The sequence below is a fragment of the Corvus cornix genome, chromosome 2 (assembly GCF_000738735.6).
Source record: "Corvus cornix cornix isolate S_Up_H32 chromosome 2, ASM73873v5, whole genome shotgun sequence".
Classification (NCBI taxonomy): Eukaryota; Metazoa; Chordata; class Aves; order Passeriformes; family Corvidae; genus Corvus; species Corvus cornix.
This window is the reverse complement of record NC_046333.1, coordinates 33,228,459-33,246,441: the sequence shown is the minus strand read 5'-3', so window position 1 is coordinate 33,246,441 and position 17,983 is coordinate 33,228,459. Positions and strand designations below refer to the sequence as shown.

The following is a 17,983-nucleotide window of genomic DNA, read 5'->3' as shown; positions in this document are numbered from 1 at the left end:
TTAGGGTTGTGGGGTTCTTTTCCTCCTCTCAGAAAATACAAAAGGAATGCTTCTCTGCTTTGCCCTTCCCCTCCGTACAGGACGAAATGAAAGAACCCAACGGCCCATGGCGCCGCTTCCCAAACTACATTTCCCAAGCTCCATCCTGGGCGGGGCGCGGGGGGGTATGAGATTGGTGCCGGCGGCGGGGAGAGGAGGATGCTGGAGATGGCGGCGGCGGTGGGAATGCGCGTGTAGCCCTGCACTCTGTGCCTCGCCTCGGGCCGCGCCTGAGTGAGGAGCTCCTGTGAGGAAGCGGGGCTGCCGCTCCGGGGGCGGCTCGGGACTGCACCGTGCCAGGGAGCTGTCGCCTCCCGCCCAAGTAAGCCCCCGCCGGGCTCCTTCTCCCGCTCCACGGGGATGTGTGTATCTCTGTGTGTGTGTGTGTGTGTGTGTGTGTGTGTGTGTGTGTGTGTGTGTGTCTGTCCGTTCGTCCGTCCGTGTCCCTATCCGTGGCTCTGTGTAGGCGCTGTGGGTGCTGCTCAGGGACTCTGAGAGGGCAGGAGGGAGTGAGGGGGTGTGTGTGGAGGGTTGTGCCAGCCCGCACTCGGTGGCGGCAGGTTGCCTAGCGGGCATAGCGACGGGAAAAAAGGTGGAAAATAAGTGTTTTTGTTTGCCGGACTTGGTTTCCTTTAAAGAGGAAAGGCCCGGGCTTGCAGGCTGCGTTTGTTCCCAATCCCGTCTTTTTCCCTTCTTCCCGCTGGAGCTGCCGGTGCCTGGCAGCCCCATGCCTCCTGTGCGAGCTGTGGGATCCAGTGTGTCCGGGTTCATAGGTATGGAGCTGTGAGTTTTGAACTAGGATAATGTTATTGTCAAGCCGCCTGCAAAGGGATTAGTCTCCTCCTCGCTCCTTCCCTCCTCCCTTCTTAAAATAACATCAGGTAGGGAGCAGAAAAGCTGATTTGTGCCCTGTATGACCGAGTTCTTTAGTCGTGTCACTGGGGCATCTTCAAGGCGATTACGTGGTGGAGGTTTTGATGTCGTCTGGTTATGCCTCCATTTACTCGTCTAAAAAGAATTTCTCTTGCAGAAGACTTGCATCAGAACTCTTTTTTTTTTTTTTTCCTGGTACTCGGTAAGAGAGAAGAGACCTCAGTTCTGTGACTTTGAAAACTTTTTATTACTTGGTGCTTGTAACAGAAGGCATTTAACAGTTCTTAAAAGTCTGTTATTTTGTTGCATTTCTTCATATAACTAGCAGTGTCTATCACAAATAATTTAACTAATGACATTAAGATTTCTGAGAGTGTTTTCTGAACTATATAATCAGAAACTCAAGACACCTGGAATTAGCATTTATTTAGCTCACACTAGTGCAGTATGAAACCAAGAGGTGTAATATACTTAAGGAAAGCTGTTGCTGACAAAGAAGAAGTTTTTTGTATAAACAGTTGCATGTATTAGTATAAGCTTTAACAGTAGTTTGTTTCCTTTTCAGTAAAGAAGAATGTCCTTGTTTAAAGCTAGAGACTGGTGGTCCACCATACTTGGAGAAAAGGAAGAATTTGACCAAGGCTGTCTATGTGTTGCTGATGTTGATAATAGTGGCAGTGGACAAGGTAAATTCAGACTTGAAATTGCTGGCTTTTAAGCCACACTGCTGTAAGTTTGCTTTGACCTATGCATGCTGAAAGCTTGTTAGCCAGGCTAGTTGGCTGGTTAGTTTTAGGTCTGCTATCTTTAATGTGTCCTTGTAGGCTTAAGAAGACAAATTCAGTGCTCTCTGTCTTTTTATATTTGTATGTTGCTCAACATGTTAATTCTTGCTTGTGTTCTCTAGTAACTTTTCTTATGTCTTATTCCCTCAATGGTAGATATCTTTAAAATAAAGAATTTTCAGTTAGTCATGGGAGCAAACACATTGTGACTTATAATAACCTAAGGGGAGAAAAAAAAGGAAGGTGAGAGCTAAAAAGTTAAGAATTTAGAAAAACAAATGAACAGCCCTTTTGGTCTGCAAAATAAGTGACGATTGAAATAAGTGACGCTGCTTGAGTAAACCCTGCTTTTCTGTGTAGTCATTAATAATGTGAAATGATCTTTGCTGTCAGGGAGAGTTTTTGTGTGTGTATTTTTTAAAAATTAATAAATTATTGGGATCTTTATGATATCATGCTCACCTTGGAACTTTGTTTTTGCCCAGTAGAGGTACTTGAGTTTGATTTCATTCCTGCCATACTCTTCGAAAATTATTTTAATGTAAGACTCTCCCTTTTCAGGACAATTTGAATAAAGTTGAGCTGTTACTGATTTGGTGTACAGCCTTTTTCAGTAGAAATTCATTAGAGTCATTTAGATTGGAAAAGACCTTTAAGATGATTGAGTCCGACAGCTAACACTCTGTGTTCACTACTAAACCATGTCCTTGAGCACCACGTCTACACGTCTTTTAAATACCACCAGGGATGGTGATTCAAACAGTTCCCATGGCAGTCTCTTCCAATGCTTCACAATCCTTTTGGTGAAATTTTTCCTAGTATCCCATCTAGGTTTTACATCCCCTGGTGCACGTCTAAGCCCTTCGCTGGCTTTGTTGCCCTTCTCTGGCCATGCTCCACCACCTCCATGACTTTCTTGTAGCGAGGGGCCCCAAACTGAATACAGTATTTGAGGTGCAATCTCACCAGTGCTGAATACAGGGGGGCAATACTTCTCTGGCCACACACATTCTGATACAGGCCAGGATGCCATTGGCCTTCTTGGCTGCCTGGGCACATGCTGGCTCATTTTCCAGCTGCTGTCGGCCGTCACCGCAGGTACTGTTCTGTTGGGCAGCTTTCCTGCAACTGTTCCCCAAGCCTGTTGTGTTGCATGGGGTTGTTGTGACTGAAGTGAATGATCTGGCACTTGGCCTTGTTGGACCTCATATGATTGGCCTTGACCCATTGCTCCAGCCTGTCCAGATCCTGCTACAGAGCCATCTGACCCTCTAGCAGATCAACCATCCCACCCAACTTCGTGTCGTCAGCAAACTTACTGAGGGTGCACTGGATCCCCTCATCCAGGTCATTGATAAAGACAATAAACAGGACTGGCCCCAGTACTGAGCTCTGGGGAATGTCACTTGTGACCAGTCGCCATCTGGGTGTAAGTCAGTTCACCACCACTCTCTGGGCTCAGCCACCCACCCAAATTTTGTCCAGTGAACAATGCACATGTCCAAGCCATGACCACCCAGTTTCTCCAGGCAAATGCTGTGGGAAATGCTGTCAAAGGTTTACTGAAGTCTAGGTAAACAACATCCACAATATGTCCCCTGTCCACTAAGCTGGTCACTTTGTCACAGAAGGAGATAAGTTGGCCAAACAGAACCTGCCCTTCATAAACCCCTACTGGCTGGGTCCGATACCCTGTATCCCATGCATACAAGTTGCATGATGGCACTCAAGATGATATGCTCCATGACTTTCCTGGCACTGAGGTCAGGCTGACTGGCCTGTAGTTCTCCAGATCCTCCTTCTGACCCTTCTTGTAGATGGGCATCACATTTGCTAACTTCCAGTCAACTGGGAGCTCCCTGGTGAGTCAGGACTGACGATAAATAACAGGGAGTAGCTTGGTGAGCACTTCCACTAACTCTCTCAGTGTTCCTGGGTGGATCCCATCTTGCCCCATAGACTTGTGTTTGTGTCTAAGTGGTGTAGCAGTATGTTGCCCATTTCCCCTTGCATTATGGGAACCTCATTCTGCTCCCTGTTCCTGTTTTCCAGCTCAGGAAGCTGGGTACCCAGAGAACTACTGTTGTTCTGTTGAAGACTAAGCCAAAGGCAACACTAAGTACCTCAGCCTTTTCCTTATCCTTTATCGCTATGTTTCCCCCCATGTCCCATAAGAATGGAGATTCTCCTGGGTCTTCCTTCTGTTGCTGATGTATTGATAGAAACGTTTTTATTGTCTTCTATGGCAGTAGCTAGACTAAGTTCTAGTTGGGTTTTGCCCCTTCTAATTTTCTTCCTGCATAACCTCGCAACATCCTTGCAGCCCCCTGATTCAGCTGCCCCTTCTTCCAGAGGTCATATCTCCTCTTTTTCCTGAGTTCCAGCCAAAGCTCTGTTCAGGCAGGATGGTGTTCTTCCCTGCAAACTTGTCTTTTGGCACGTGGGGATGGCCTGGTCCTGTACCTTTTAAGATTTCCTTTGTTACAAATGTTCAGCCTTCCTGGGCCCCTTTGCCCTGGAGGACTGCTTTCTAAGGGACTCTGTCAGCCAATCTCCTGAATGGGTGAAAATATGCCCTCAGGAAGCCTATGACAGCCCTTCTGCTGTCCCCCTTCCTTCCTTCTCTAAGAATTGAAAATAAAATTTTGTGATTGCTGTGCCCACTACCGCCTCCAACCATCATATAACCTACAAATCCTTCTCTGTTCACAAACAACAAATCCAGTGGGGCACCTTCCCTAGCTGGCTCCTTCACCAGTTGTGTCAGGCAGTTATCTTTCGTACACTCCAAGAATCTCCTAGACAGTTCCTCTCTGCTCTGTTATATTTTCAGCAGACATCTGGTAAGTTGAAGTCCTCCACAAGAGCAAGGGCTGGTGATTGTGAGACTTCTTCAAGCTGCTTATAGAATATTCATTGCCTCTTTGTCCTTTTTGGGTGGTCTGTAACAGACTCCCACCATGATACCTGCCTCATTGGCCTTCTCCCTGATTCTTACCCATAAACACTCAATCCTATTGCTACCATCACTGGTGCTGACAGATATTCATGTATCTGCAAAAAATGCAATTGCTAAAGTTAAACTTTAGCAATTTAGAAGACAGAGCATAATGAACATTAATTGAATCACGTCAACCTATTCTTTCTTTTTAGGGTATTATTTGAAGCACTCTGCAGCAAATTGAATTCCACATGTACTATTGTACTGTGTAGTATCCTACATGTTGTTTTTGTTTGTTTGTTTTTTAGATAAAGTTATTGTGGGCAGTTATAAGGGATATCTCCGAATCTTTAATCCACATCCTGTGAAACCTGGAGACGAAGTACAACCCGAAGACCTACTCTTGGAAGTGCAGTTGCGAGAACCAATATTGCAGGTGGAAGTAGGAAAATTTGTTTCGTAAGTAAATGGCAGGTTATGGTGCTGTTTATTTAAGTCTTAGATGTGATTTCCTTCCTTTGTTTTGGAGGGTGAGTTTTCAGTTTCTAGATGGACAACTATTAATCACATCTATGAATCCAATAATATGCATTTATCTGCTGCTTGATTCATCTTGATATGAGAGAATTTTCACTTAAGGTCTATATAGAGGATAATCTCCCACATGCAATTTTTTAGAAGTATGTAGAACAGGAAAAACTATACATTGAAAGTTATCTTGTAAGGTGTTAAGAGTACGTGGCTAACTTGTTATGATCTAAGATGTAATACTGGCCATTTGTTTCCTGTTTGATAGAGGATAGAAGATCCTTAATTCCAATGAATTTAGTGGAAATAAGTGGCCAGGTAGAGATACTGTGACTCTGAGGAAAACACCTTATAGTTAATTGGCTGTAAGAGAATCTACTTAGGAGAACTTTATTTTAGAAATTAATTCTTAAAGGATTAATTTTAATTTTGAAATTAACTTCTAATACTGAAGCATGAACTTTATTTAAAAAATGGAAGTACTAACTATGGGAAAGATTAGGGCTCTGAGACCAAAGGGTCAAGTACTCCCAGAGTGACCCTGTGCAAGAATGATAATGCCTTACTGTGTGAAATGAGCTAAAACATTTTCTATGGTTGCAGCACAAATACTTTCTGTGCTGGAAATGCTACTTGGGTTTGGGGGAAGAAGAATGTGAGGGTTTGAAGGTTCCATGCAGCTCATACAAATGTGAATTAAAAAAAAGGTAGTGTCTGTGATTGCTGAATATGCTTGTTTGGAGGGATGATCCTCATATCATCCCTCCAAGAAGGATTAACAGCACCTTGTTTCAAATGAGGTTCAGACTAAACTGGGAAAATATCTGGGTTGCTCTTCATATTGGAATCTGAAAAAATGTTCATAAAGGATTAATTTTGATTTTGAAATTAACTCTAAACACTTAAGCATGAATTTAGGAAGATCAGTACTTCTGAGTTTTTATGCTAATATCTAACACCCAAACCTCTGCATTTGGCTCACATGTGACAGCAATTTCAACATGTTACTTGAATTTTATCCTGTATGAATTTTACTTGAATTTATCTGAAAATAATGTTTTTTACACCCTTCTTTACAGTGGTACTGAAGGACTTCATCTAGCTGTGTTGCATTGCCGAAAACTCTGTGTGTATGCTGTTTCAGGTTAGTTTACAGATCCAAGCTTTCCAGTGATTTTAAGTGTATACTAAAGTTTGGATTAGGTTAATGTTAAACTTGGTATATACAGTGTTTGCTCATCATCTCTGAAGATCTGCAGTCATGTTCTTTCACTCAAGCCTGTGTATGAAGAGGAAACATTTGTAATTAGGTTTAGCAGAGGTTTGCTGGTCTGCTCCATGCCTGAGATGCTGTGATGTCTGTGATGGTCTGTGGTTAGCAGTGATTGTGAGCAATTAGTTCTCATTATGGTTTTATGAATTGGTGTTATTGTTCAAAATGCTAATGAACAAATGGTTGTATAATGCCAACCTGCTTAGCTCTTTAAAAAGAAACAATTACAATTCTTTCTGAACTCAGAAGTCCAGATAATTTTTTAGAAAGCCAGAACATTGGTAAGATAGCCCATGAGAAGACAGGAGGTTAATACTGGTAAGAAGGTGAAACCACGATGTTTTCTCTTAAATCTGCTTTCTTCTACTTCCTTTGGCTGGAAATTCTATATGATGTATTCTCTGTGTATGTGAAGAGCCAAGATGCGAAATACATATTCTATGCACTGATTTTTTTCTTCCGTATGCTGCGGGCAAAGCACAGATTTAACAGTCTATTAATGGTACACCCATCTTCAAAATTCAATAGACAACATGGCATTGTTAATTTTCTCCATGCAGGGACACACTCTGTGGTTCCTTTTGTTACAAGAGCATGCTTTTCTTCTAGGAGCAGCTTGCTTCCTATTTACAGCCTTGTCGTCAGATAAGATTACAAAAATGTGCTCTCTTTTTAGATTCTCTTTGCCTATCTGGAAACACCTGTGAAAGTGATCTTTGCTGAGGAGGGATTCTTTGAGAAGTACTGCAGTCTTCATGGTTTCCATTTGCTGTAATAGTGTTTAAGCCTTAGGACTGCAGCCTACCAGTACAATTTTTATTAAAACAATTTATTTTAAAATTTGCATTAGCAGCACCCAGTAAGTCTAGAAGTCTTTAGTAGTTATAATATGCTGTTTGGTCTACATGGCTTAAGCAGCTAAGTAATAATAAAAGTAATATTTTGCAACGCCTTAATAGACTTTTCATACTAATCTGTAAACATTTATACTTTAATGGTAATTTCTGTGATCTGAGTGGGTACTCTCAAACAAGCTCCTTTGAGAAATAACTATCATTATTTCTTTGTGCTTTTAAGGAAAATTACGCTTTCTTAAAGTGGAATCTTTACTTGCTTTGTACATGTTACCATATCTGTTATTCATAATAAAATCACTATCCTGCTTCTCTGACAAATAAAAGCACCTTCAGGGCTGACTCAAGTATGGCCTTGGTATTGTATTACAGTCATTGTACACAGACTGGCTACTTTCTAACTTGTTTATCCCAAAGTGTTGCTGATTATCTGGTTACTAGTCAGCCAGGGCCTTTCCCCTCATGTCTATTCCAGTCTTTTCCCTAATGTGGGCCTGCTTTAGGTGTAATTGCTTAAAAACTATGTTTGATTTGATTGGAGAAATTGCCTAAAAGGTTAGCATAAGCTACAAGTCTTTCATAGAATATTGCTTAAGTTGTTGTTGGAATAATCTTTGTATAATTAAAGCTGTGGTAGGATTTAGCACAAAACACCTTTTTCTCAGCTGATGTGTGTGACTGTTCTCAAAAGTTTTGGTTTATTTTTTTTCCTTGCTAATATTAGTCCTTAAGTATTACTTTATGCAATGAAGTTTACTTTCTCCATGGTGTTCAGGAAGAACTTGATTCTTGAAAGAGGAACTTTAGTTTATTTAGAAAGACTTTTAATTTCTGCTCATTCCCTGAAGGAAACAGGAAGTTAAAATTCATGCAGACATTTTCAGAGAATGTGATGTATATCACAAAAATATTTTTGCTACCATATGTTTGTCTTTTATCTTTGCATTGCTGACCACTGCATTCAATTTCAGGCAAAGTAAAGGCAAGTGATAGGTGTACCCTAAACATAGCTTTGTCAAATTGTAGCTAATGACCAGCTACAGCTTAATTTTTGGCAAAGACTATTGCGGCTGAGGCTGGCTGTTGGATAAAGTATATTTACCAGATAGCTAGAGAATCATAAGAATTCCCCTTTGAGCAGGCTTTTTTTCTGATCTTAGAGGTGCGTCCAACATGAAAAATACGTTTAAATAATAAAATCTCAGCCTCTTGCGAGGTCTTTATAGTATGTATAGTATAATGAGACCTTATTTCTGGTTCTGGCCTTTAGGAATTTTGTAGCTTGGTGGTTTTTTTTTTCAGAAAGCAGCAGTGTGAGCCTACATATCCCAAAAGTCACTAGAAATTAAGTTACATTTTTTTCAGATTGTTTACACTCACACCCCTTTACTTCTTCCACAGTGTGTGGATCAAATTAATAAATACTTACCCTTTGGTTTTTTTTGTAGGAACTCAGGGGAATGTGGAGCATGGGAACCAGTATCAGATTAAACTGATGTATGAGCACAATCTTCAGAGAACTGCTTGTAATATGACTTATGGTCCATTTGGTGGTGTAAAAGGTAAGCTCCTTGTTGTATATTCTTTATAATTAGTTGTTTAACAGAATTTTGAAAGGCAGCATGATGCTGCTGTCTAGAGGAAAACATCTTTCTATGCGTGATGGTACTTTTTATCTGATACATATTGAAAATAACTCAAGTTCAAATGAGCAAAGAATATTAAATGCAGAGTAGTTATTTTCTCACATTTTGAACTGGATATGAATCTACAAGGAAAACATTGATTTTAAAAAACATGACAAAATTCCTGGCTCTTCCCTTGTAAAGTACTTTAATATCTAAAAATAATTGTTTTCTTCTATGCTTTAATTCTGTTTTACTTTTCTGCACTTGCTTATCCTGGACAAGTTAAAAAGTTAACATCTTTTGCTGAACCTAAAGCATAAAATGTCTTGAAATATGTGTAATTCAGACTTCTAAAAAAAATACTTAAACTTTGATTGGAAAAAAATAACAGTGGACAATAGTATTTATGGTGTGTCTGTAGATTTGAATGAGTTTAATAGATAACAGTCTTTTTTGACTTTGTGAACGTTTTTTGTGTTCCCATGTGGAAGCATTTAGATTGGCTTTGCATAATATATCTTTCTGTTCAGAAGTAGAGATTGCCCAAAAATATTGGGGGTGGCAGTCATCAAAAAAAGTAGTGTCACTAAACTGTTGGCAGTGATAGTCACTTTCCAAGGCAGAAAGTCTCCTGCATCAAGATGGCAAATATATACAGGCAGTTCCTCAGTTCTGGGCCTGTAATAACCTTCCAGTAATATTGCTGCAATGCCTTACCCTAAATTCAGGCTTGTCCCTGGGCTTAAATTCAGCTGACCAAAATCCTAACTGATTGAAGAGATTTTCACCTACTAATTTCTTACAACTGCCTTGGGGAAAATGGTCAACTCATGTGAGTGAGAAGGTATAAATGCCATGAGCATCTTGAGGAGTGAGTGTATATGGTATGGCCTGTTAAAAGCGGAAAGATGATACAGAGGTTCTTAAATCTGAGAAGAGGGAATAATGTTCTCTGACACTTTACAGTGGCGTTGCAGGAACAAATGTATAGGGGATTGTAAACTAGGTGTTGTGAGTGTCTGGAATGGTTCAGAAAGAATAACACAAGTCAACATGTACCACCATGCAGTTCTGCAGAAGAAATTCTCTGGATTTTTGACATGCACGTTTGTTTACCATGGAGGTCTAAGTAGAGGTCTGACTGCCAGCTCAGTCTTGATGCCAGACCTGTCTCATGAGCTGTGGTGGATGCAAATAATCTAATGAAGAAGGTGTCTTTGCAAGCTAGGGACACAGGAGGTAATGTTTACCCTAGAACCTACTCAGCAAGGTCTGACACAACTCAAGTTTGGCCTTGCCTGGCCAAACACTTTTCAACGCCTAGGATGGTCAAAATGAGGGCCAATCCTGACAAAGCAGCAAGAACAGCAGAAGGAACTCTGGTAAGTTCTGTAAACTTTTCTGAGTTTTCTATGTTAGCATGTCACGCTAATTTCCTTTTCCTTTTTTCTTCACCATGTTCCAGTTCACATAGGTGTGTTTATTGCTGTTGGACAAAGAGTGATCTCAAATCATAAATAAGCAAAGGAGGCAGAGATTTATATTATGTAATGAATAATACACATTCATATTGTAAAATCAAGTTGCTTTCTGTTTAAGACCTAAATCTAGGAAAATTATAGTGAGTGTTCAGGTACCTAATAGGAGGCTAGTAAGGCATGTGTTGAAGCATCAGAGAAATTGGCCAAATGAACACTGAGGAAAGTTCTTTTTGGGAAATGAAGGAATATTCTTTTGTTGGTAGATTTCCTGGACTGAATGTTCTTTTTATGTGGCTTTCCTGGACTATCTGATTAGATTTCTTATCAAGGATATGCTTTTAATCTTGCCCTAAGCCTTTTGTAGTATATCGATTTTAGTTCTTTTAAGTATCATCTTTAATATCTTTCTCTCTCCTTGAGGCTTATAAAGGACAGTATTGTGTTTTTATTTCCATCTTGCAAGACCAGCCAGAGTGAACCAGAAAGGAGGTCTATCAAGTGCTGTTAATTTTAGTAAACAAATGCCTGTCCTGGTCTAGCCTGCCATGCTATCTATGTGTATCTGTGTTTGGCAGGTGTTCTGGTGTGCCATTGAGAGTCTGTAAATAAATAAACATTTTTTTTTACTATCAGCCTTCCACAGGCTTCTCTGGAATTCTTTTCAGGCATCTGCTAACAGTGTTTCTCATCTTCAGTAGAGGTTAATTTATGGTGGTGCTGTAAGCCTGCAGCTATGAACTTGCTTTGCTAACAGTCTAACTTCTGTACCACACTCCGGAAGTAGAATAAAAAAATACAGGGAGAGTTTTTGCATTTATTGCCATCTGTTACTACTGTGACTAGTATGTGTCTTACTGCTATACTCAAGCATGTTTGAAACAATGTGAGGGTGAAAGAGACACTTCACAGGTCATGTTCACAGAACTACTGAAGCAGACACAGGAGAATGGCAGTTGAACAGAAGGAGAAAAGCATGCATTCAGGGAAAGCATACCATGGGAGTGTTGGGGAGGAGGGTGAATGTCAGTCCCCCAGGAACATAATTTTTCATTTGAGTAAGTAAAGAAGGCTGTAGGAGTTGACACAGAGAACTTGATCTATGAAGTTCCGCAGTCTTGCTCGGATTTCTCTTGCTGAAGGTTATGCTTTTTTTCTTTTTATGGAGCTCTTAATCCTTTACCTTCACTGGTAAAGCAGGGCATTCTACTCAGCCATATGATTTAACATTGACCAAAAAAAAAAAAAAAAGATTGAGTTTGCAGTCCTGAGGGGTATGGGACAGGTGAAAAGTAAAGTCAGGACCCTGAACTTTAGGAAAGCAAACTTCCCACTCTTCAAGGTTGGACCTTGAAGTCCTTGAAGTCAGTTGGACCCCTTGTGAAACTGCCTTCAGGGACAAGGAGTCAGAAAATGACAGATCTTCAAGGATGTCTTCCATAGAGTGCAAGAGCTCAGGATCCCCAGGTACAAGAAATTGGGAAAGGAAGGCAAGAGATTGGCAAGTCTGAGTTGAGACCTGCTGGTCAAACTAAAGGGCAAGAAGGAAATGCACAGCCAGTGGGGGCAGGGAGAGGTGGTCTGGGAAGAATATAGGGATGCTGTCTGGTTGAGTAGGGATGGGGTCAGAAGAGCAAAGGTACAGCTGGAGATGGACTTGGCGAGGGGTGCAAAAAACAAGAAGGGCTTCTACAGGTAGGTTAACCAGAAAAGGTAGGTCAAAGGAAGCAACACTGGCAAACTGGTAACAATGGACGAGTAGAAGGCTGAGATACTAAATTTTTTTCCTCAGTCATCACTTGCAATCTGTCTTCCCACACTCTCAAGTGGTAGAGAGCAGGATGGGGACTGGGGGAGCAAAGTCTTTCCCACTGCAAGAAAAGATTGGGTTCATGACCACCTGAGGAACCTGAACATACATAAATCTGTGGGACCTGACTGAGAGGCATCCCAGAGTCCTGAAGGAATCATCTGATGTAGTTGCCAAGCTACACTCCATGGTTCTTGAAAAGTCATGGCAGCAGGTGAAGTCCAGAGTTACTGGAAAAAGGGAAACATTTAATGCATTTTAGAAGGGCTGGAAAGGAGCATCCCAGGAAGTAGCAACTTGTCAGCCTCAAATCTGGGCCTGGAAAGATCATAGAATAGAACTTCCTAGAAGCTATGCTAAGGCACATGGAGGACAGGGATATGACTCAAGATAGCCAGCACGGCTTCACTGAGGGCAAGTCCTGGCTGATCAACCTAGTGGCCTAGTGGTAGAGTGCCATGGAGTAACTACATCAGTGGTCAAGGTAAGGATTATGGATGTCATCTATCTGGATTTCTGTAGAGCCTTTGACACACTCCCCTACAACATCCTTCTCTCTAAATTGGAGAGAGATGGTTTTCAGGAGTGGGCTGTTCACTGGTTGATGAATTGGTTGGATGGTTGCATCCAGAGAATCATAGAAAATGCTGAGTTGGAAGGGATCCATCAGGATCATCTAGTCCAACTCCTGGCCCTGTGCAGAATGTGCTTCTTGAACTCAGACAGACTTGGTGCTGCGACCACTTCCGTGGAGCACCTGCTCAACCACCTTCTGTGTGAAAAGATTTTTCCTGATATCTAACCTTAACCTCCCCTGACTCAGCTTCTTGTCATTTTCTCAAGTCCTGTCACTGGTCACAAGAGTGAAAGACCAGTACCTGCCCCTCTACTTCCCCTCAGGAGGATGCTGAAGACCACAGTGATATCCCCTCTCAGTTTCCTCTTCTCCAGGCTGAACCAATCTAGTGCCCTCAGCTGCTCCTTAAAAGGTTTCCCCTCCAGGCCCTTCACCATCCTACAGAAGTATAGAATGACAAATGTTATTCCTTGGGCATCCGTAGCAGGACCAGTGCTCTTTAATTTTTTCATCAGTGATCTAGGCAGTGGGATAGAGTGCACCCTCAGCAAGTTTGCAGATGACACCAGGCTGTGTGGTGGGATTGACACACCTGAAGGACAGGATGCCATCCAGAGGGACCTGGACAAGCTTGAGAAGTGGGCCCATGGGAAACTGACAAGGTTCAACAAGTCCGAATGCAAGGTGCTGCACCTGGGTCTGGGCAATCTCAGACATGAGTACAGACAGGGAGATGAATTAATTAAGAGCAGTCCTACAGAGAAGAACTTGGGTGTTCTTATGGATGAAAAGCTGGATGTGGTGCAATAGTTTGTGCTCACAGCCTGGAAGGCCAAGCATGTCCTGGGCTGCATCAAAAGCAGTGTGACCAGGAGAGTGAGGGAGGTGATTTTCTCCCTTGTGAGACCCCACCTGCAGTGCTGCATACAGTTCTGGAGTCCTCATCACGGAAAAGACCTGGACCTGTTAGAGCAGGTCCAGAGGAGGGCCATGAAGATGATCAGAGGGCTGGAGTACCTCCTACGAAGACAGGCCAAGAGAGTTGGAGTTGTTCAGCCTGGAGAAGAAGAAGGATTCAGGGAGACCTTAGTATGGTCTTTAGGTACTTAAAGGGGGCTTACAGGAAAGCTGAGGACAAATGTTTTAGTGGGGACTGTTGTGATAGAACAAAGGGGGATGTTTTTATACTAAAAGAGGGACAATTTAGATGAGGTATAAGGAGGAAGTTTTTTTACGAGGGTGGTAAAACACTCAAGGTCAGATTGGATGGAGTTTTGTTCAACCTGATCTAGAAGATGTCCCTCATTGCAGGGGGCAGTTTGGACTAGATAACCTGTAAGAACCCTTCCAACCCAAACCATTCTATGATTTGATGATTTTAATGTCTTTGGAGTTGTTTCATGTATTGAAGTATAGAAACAAATACCACTAGATGTGTATTTCATTCTCATTCAGCTTTCTTCAATGTAAGTTTTTGCTGTTCTGTCCCTGCTAGTTTATGGCAAGCTTAGACCCTTGTAATGTTTTGGTCTATTAGACAGCACATCTCTTTGGCTGAAATGTGATGGAGATGTAAAACATACAAAGTACAACTGTCACTTCTCAACTGTTGATTTTTTTGTCTCTTGTATTAAGAAAAAAGCTATTAGTTATTTCTCTGTTGGGAGTATTGTGAAGTAAAGAAACCTATTTGGTAGCCTAGTTGCTAAATTTCATTCTTGCTAGTGTCTTCAGATTAATTATTTGATCTATGAGCAATTTTCACATATGGAAGAATTGACAAAGATGTTCTCATAACAGGAACAGATGAAGAAAATCAACAGCCTCATTTATTCTCATAATAGAAAGTTGAAACCTAAATTAAAGAAACTATCAAAGCTGTGGAATAGAAAACCCAAAGACTGAGAAGTTGACCAGTGGCTTGCATAGATTAACAGTGTACATTTTTCTTAAAAATAGCAGTGTGACTTGTGGTTGTCACCACTAGATGGTCCTCTTACAACACTTACCAGTCAGCATTTCTATATCTGCATTTATCCTTGAACTGATTCTACAGGTGTATTTACTGCAACATTTACTGAGGTGTAGAAAACACAAAAGCACTTTCTGAAAACCTCTATAGCTAAAAGTCTTTTATTGATTGAAACAAAATGTATTCTGTTGGTTGTAGAACTTTAGCAAAAAGGTGAAATGAACTTGAATCTTATTTTCAGCAGAAATGTTAAAAGCCCAGAGGTGTGAGAAATAAATATGAAATCCCTTATAAGTTTAGCTAGAATTCTAAACAAAGCTAATGGAAATGTTTCAAAATAGTAAATGGGAAACACCTACAAAGATGAAAATATAGACGTCAAGCATAGTGTAGGCAGGGTTAGCTGGGACCTACAACTTTAAAAATCTGTGGCAAAGGATTATAATGCAGATCTTTACATTTCTTTGCTGCTTTAGCTGTATGTTTGTTCCTGGCTGTCTCTGAACACTGGTGCTAAAATGAAAACAACGAACTATCAAGAAGGGACATAGGAAGATCAGCTGTTGCTTCTATATTTAAAAAAATCAGTATTGTTAGCTCAGACTTTCAAAGGTTGAACTTAACTTGAAGACACTGCCTTTGTTGTTTAGAATGCATGTCTCCTTTTCTTGTTTCTGAACTCTTCCTCCTGGTCTTAGAGCTATAAGTTGAGTTTGTCATCCAGTGCTCCAATTCTAGCATATGGGTCATTTTAGAAAGGATGATTAATGATAAAACCATGAGTCAGTAGTGCTGAACCCTGGTTTTCAACCAAGTAAACTCTTAACCTAGCCACAAAATGTCACAACCCTTAAATAATGAACAGATTGTAAACTTCATGTTTTACTTCAGACATAAAATTTAAAAACCTTCAGGGTACTCTACCTTAAACTGCCTTTTTTTTTAAAGAAAATGAAGGTGTAAAAGCATATATCTTTATGATTTATGTTGCACCCTGACTTATGATGAGGACTCAGCTGTACAAAAATTTTACTTTATATAAACCCATTCATCACGTGAGTTTTATAAGGTCAGGTTATACTATTATGGCATCATGCAATTACACCACCAGAGACTGCTGGGCTAAGAATTCAACTGTCGTTATATGAAATGATGTTTGCTGATAGTTTACAGTATCTTGGAAAGTATTTTCTGTTTTCACATCTGTAGTATGTTGTTCTGAGTCTTTATGAGTCAAATACCAATGACCTGGTATTTGGCTCAAGCTCATAATTTTAGATGATGAGGTCATTAGAGAGGTTAAATTTGGAGGCAGCCTGGGCTGTGGTGACCCCGCCCTGGTTGAGTTTGTGCTCTCAAGGAGCATGGTCTTGGCAAGAAGCAAAGTCAGGACCCTCAGCTTTGGAAGAGTGAACTTCAAGATGTCTAAGGAGTCGGTGAATGAGATGCCCTGGAAAACTGTCCTTAGGGGCAAAGCAGCTGACCAGAGCTGTCAGTGCTTTAAGGACACTTTTCTTAGAGTGGAAAGCTCTCCATCCCAGTGTGTAAGAAATCAAGCAAGGCAGGGCAGACATGGATGTGGATGAGCAAGGATCTGGTCCTCAAACTGAGAAGTAAGAAAGAGATGCACAGCCAGTGGAAACAGAAGACAGGTGACCTGGGGAGAGTACAGGGATATCATTTAGATGGTGTAGGAATGGGATCAAGAAAGTCAAAGCAGTGATGGAACAGGACCTGGCGAGGGATGTTAAAAATAACAAAAAGCTATTCTGTAAGTATAAAGGTCAGAAAAGAAAGGCCAAGGATGGTGTACCCCCCAATAAATGACAAAGGAGAACTGGTAACAACATATATGGAGAAGACTGAGGTACTCAATAAGTTTTTTGCCTTAGTCTTCACAGCCTGGAAGGCCAAGCATGTCCTGGGCTGCATCAAAAGCAGTGTGACCAGGAGAGTGAGGGAGGTGATTGAGACCCCACCTGCAGTGCTGCATACAGTTCTGGAGTCCTCATCACGGGAAAGACCTGGACCTGTTAGAGCAGGTCCAGAAAGGTCCACAGAAACAGTCAGAGGGATGGAATATCTCTCCTCCAAAGACAGGCTGAGACAGCTGGGATTTTTCAGCCTGAGGAAGAGAAGGCTCTAGGGAGACCTTGTGGCCTTGCAGTATTTAAAGGGGGCTTACAGAGAAGAGGGAGTGTGACTTTTTACAAGGGCAAATAGCAATGGGGAAAAGGGGAATGGTTTTGTACTAAAAGAAGAGAGGTGTCCCATCCCTGGGATTTTTCAAGGCCAGGTTGGATGGGCTCCTGAGCAACCTGATCTAGTGGGTCCCTGGGATGAGCAGTGACATCGTCAACTAGACCAGGTTGCTCTGAGACCTGTGCAGTCTGACCCTGAATATTTCCAGGGATGGTGCATCCACCACCTCAGTGCACAACCTGTTCCAGTGTTTTACCAACCTCCTTGTTAAAAAGTTCTTTATGTCTAATCTAAATCAACCCTTTTTCATTTAAACCTTTGCCGCTTGTCCTATAACAACATGCTCTTCTAAAAGTTTGTCCCCATAAATAATTAAGAATTATTGTACTTGGCTGGTAAACCCTAAGTGATGGAAATTTTTTTGCTGATTGAAACTCACTGCTGATTGAAAGCTTCTGATAAATAAGTTGCATATTTTTCCATTGTTAAAAGACAGAAATGGAGTGAAGTAAGTGAATTGGATATAATGTTTTAGTTAAGAATTCCTTTTCTTATTCTTTATCACACAGTGTGCCTCCAGTTCAGTTTTTAGGGCGTAAATCTGGTATTAATATAGAAATAGTGAAGTCTTATGAAGCAATATTCCATACATAATTTAGTGTTTATAATGTTAAAACAATGTTAATTGAAAAACAGTGAGAAGGGGTTTTTTTTGGTAGATAGGTAGTGATTGGATTTTGAGCCAGTATTGTTACATTTTGTGATTGACATAATTTGGTCATCATTTTGTATCATTCCCATGTTTTTTTGTTTGTGGTTACACCTAAATCATGTAGGCCTAATTGTTCTAATTAAAATACTGATGAATTGGATCTGTTTCACCTGTGCAGAATTTTGGTTAATCAATTTACCATTGTTGACATCAGTTATATGAAATAATAGTAGTAAACCATCTTCATGTAAAAATATTAAAACTCCTTATAGATATATAATCACAGAGATTAGTTGAGATAATTATCAGCT

The 17,983-nt window shown here is 41.0% G+C and overlaps 1 protein-coding gene across 3 annotated transcripts in view; it reads left to right on the top strand.

The window, feature by feature from the left end:
• Positions 1–189: 189 nt before the first annotated feature.
• BBS9 (Bardet-Biedl syndrome 9) overlaps positions 190–17,983 on the top strand; it is a 298,687-nt gene continuing 280,893 nt past the window's right edge. For 2 of the 3 annotated variants that reach the window (XM_039548173.1, XM_039548172.1), the window contains exons 1-5: positions 190–361; positions 1,478–1,598; positions 4,947–5,097; positions 6,246–6,310; positions 8,742–8,855. In XM_039548173.1, the coding sequence (XP_039404107.1) occupies positions 1,487–1,598; positions 4,947–5,097; positions 6,246–6,310; positions 8,742–8,855 (442 nt within the window). In that variant the 5' untranslated portion in view covers positions 190–361; positions 1,478–1,486. Of the gene's footprint in view, positions 362–1,477; positions 1,599–4,946; positions 5,098–6,245; positions 6,311–8,741; positions 8,856–17,983 lie in introns of those variants that run through there. The other variant, XM_039548174.1, reaches the window with a different exon arrangement.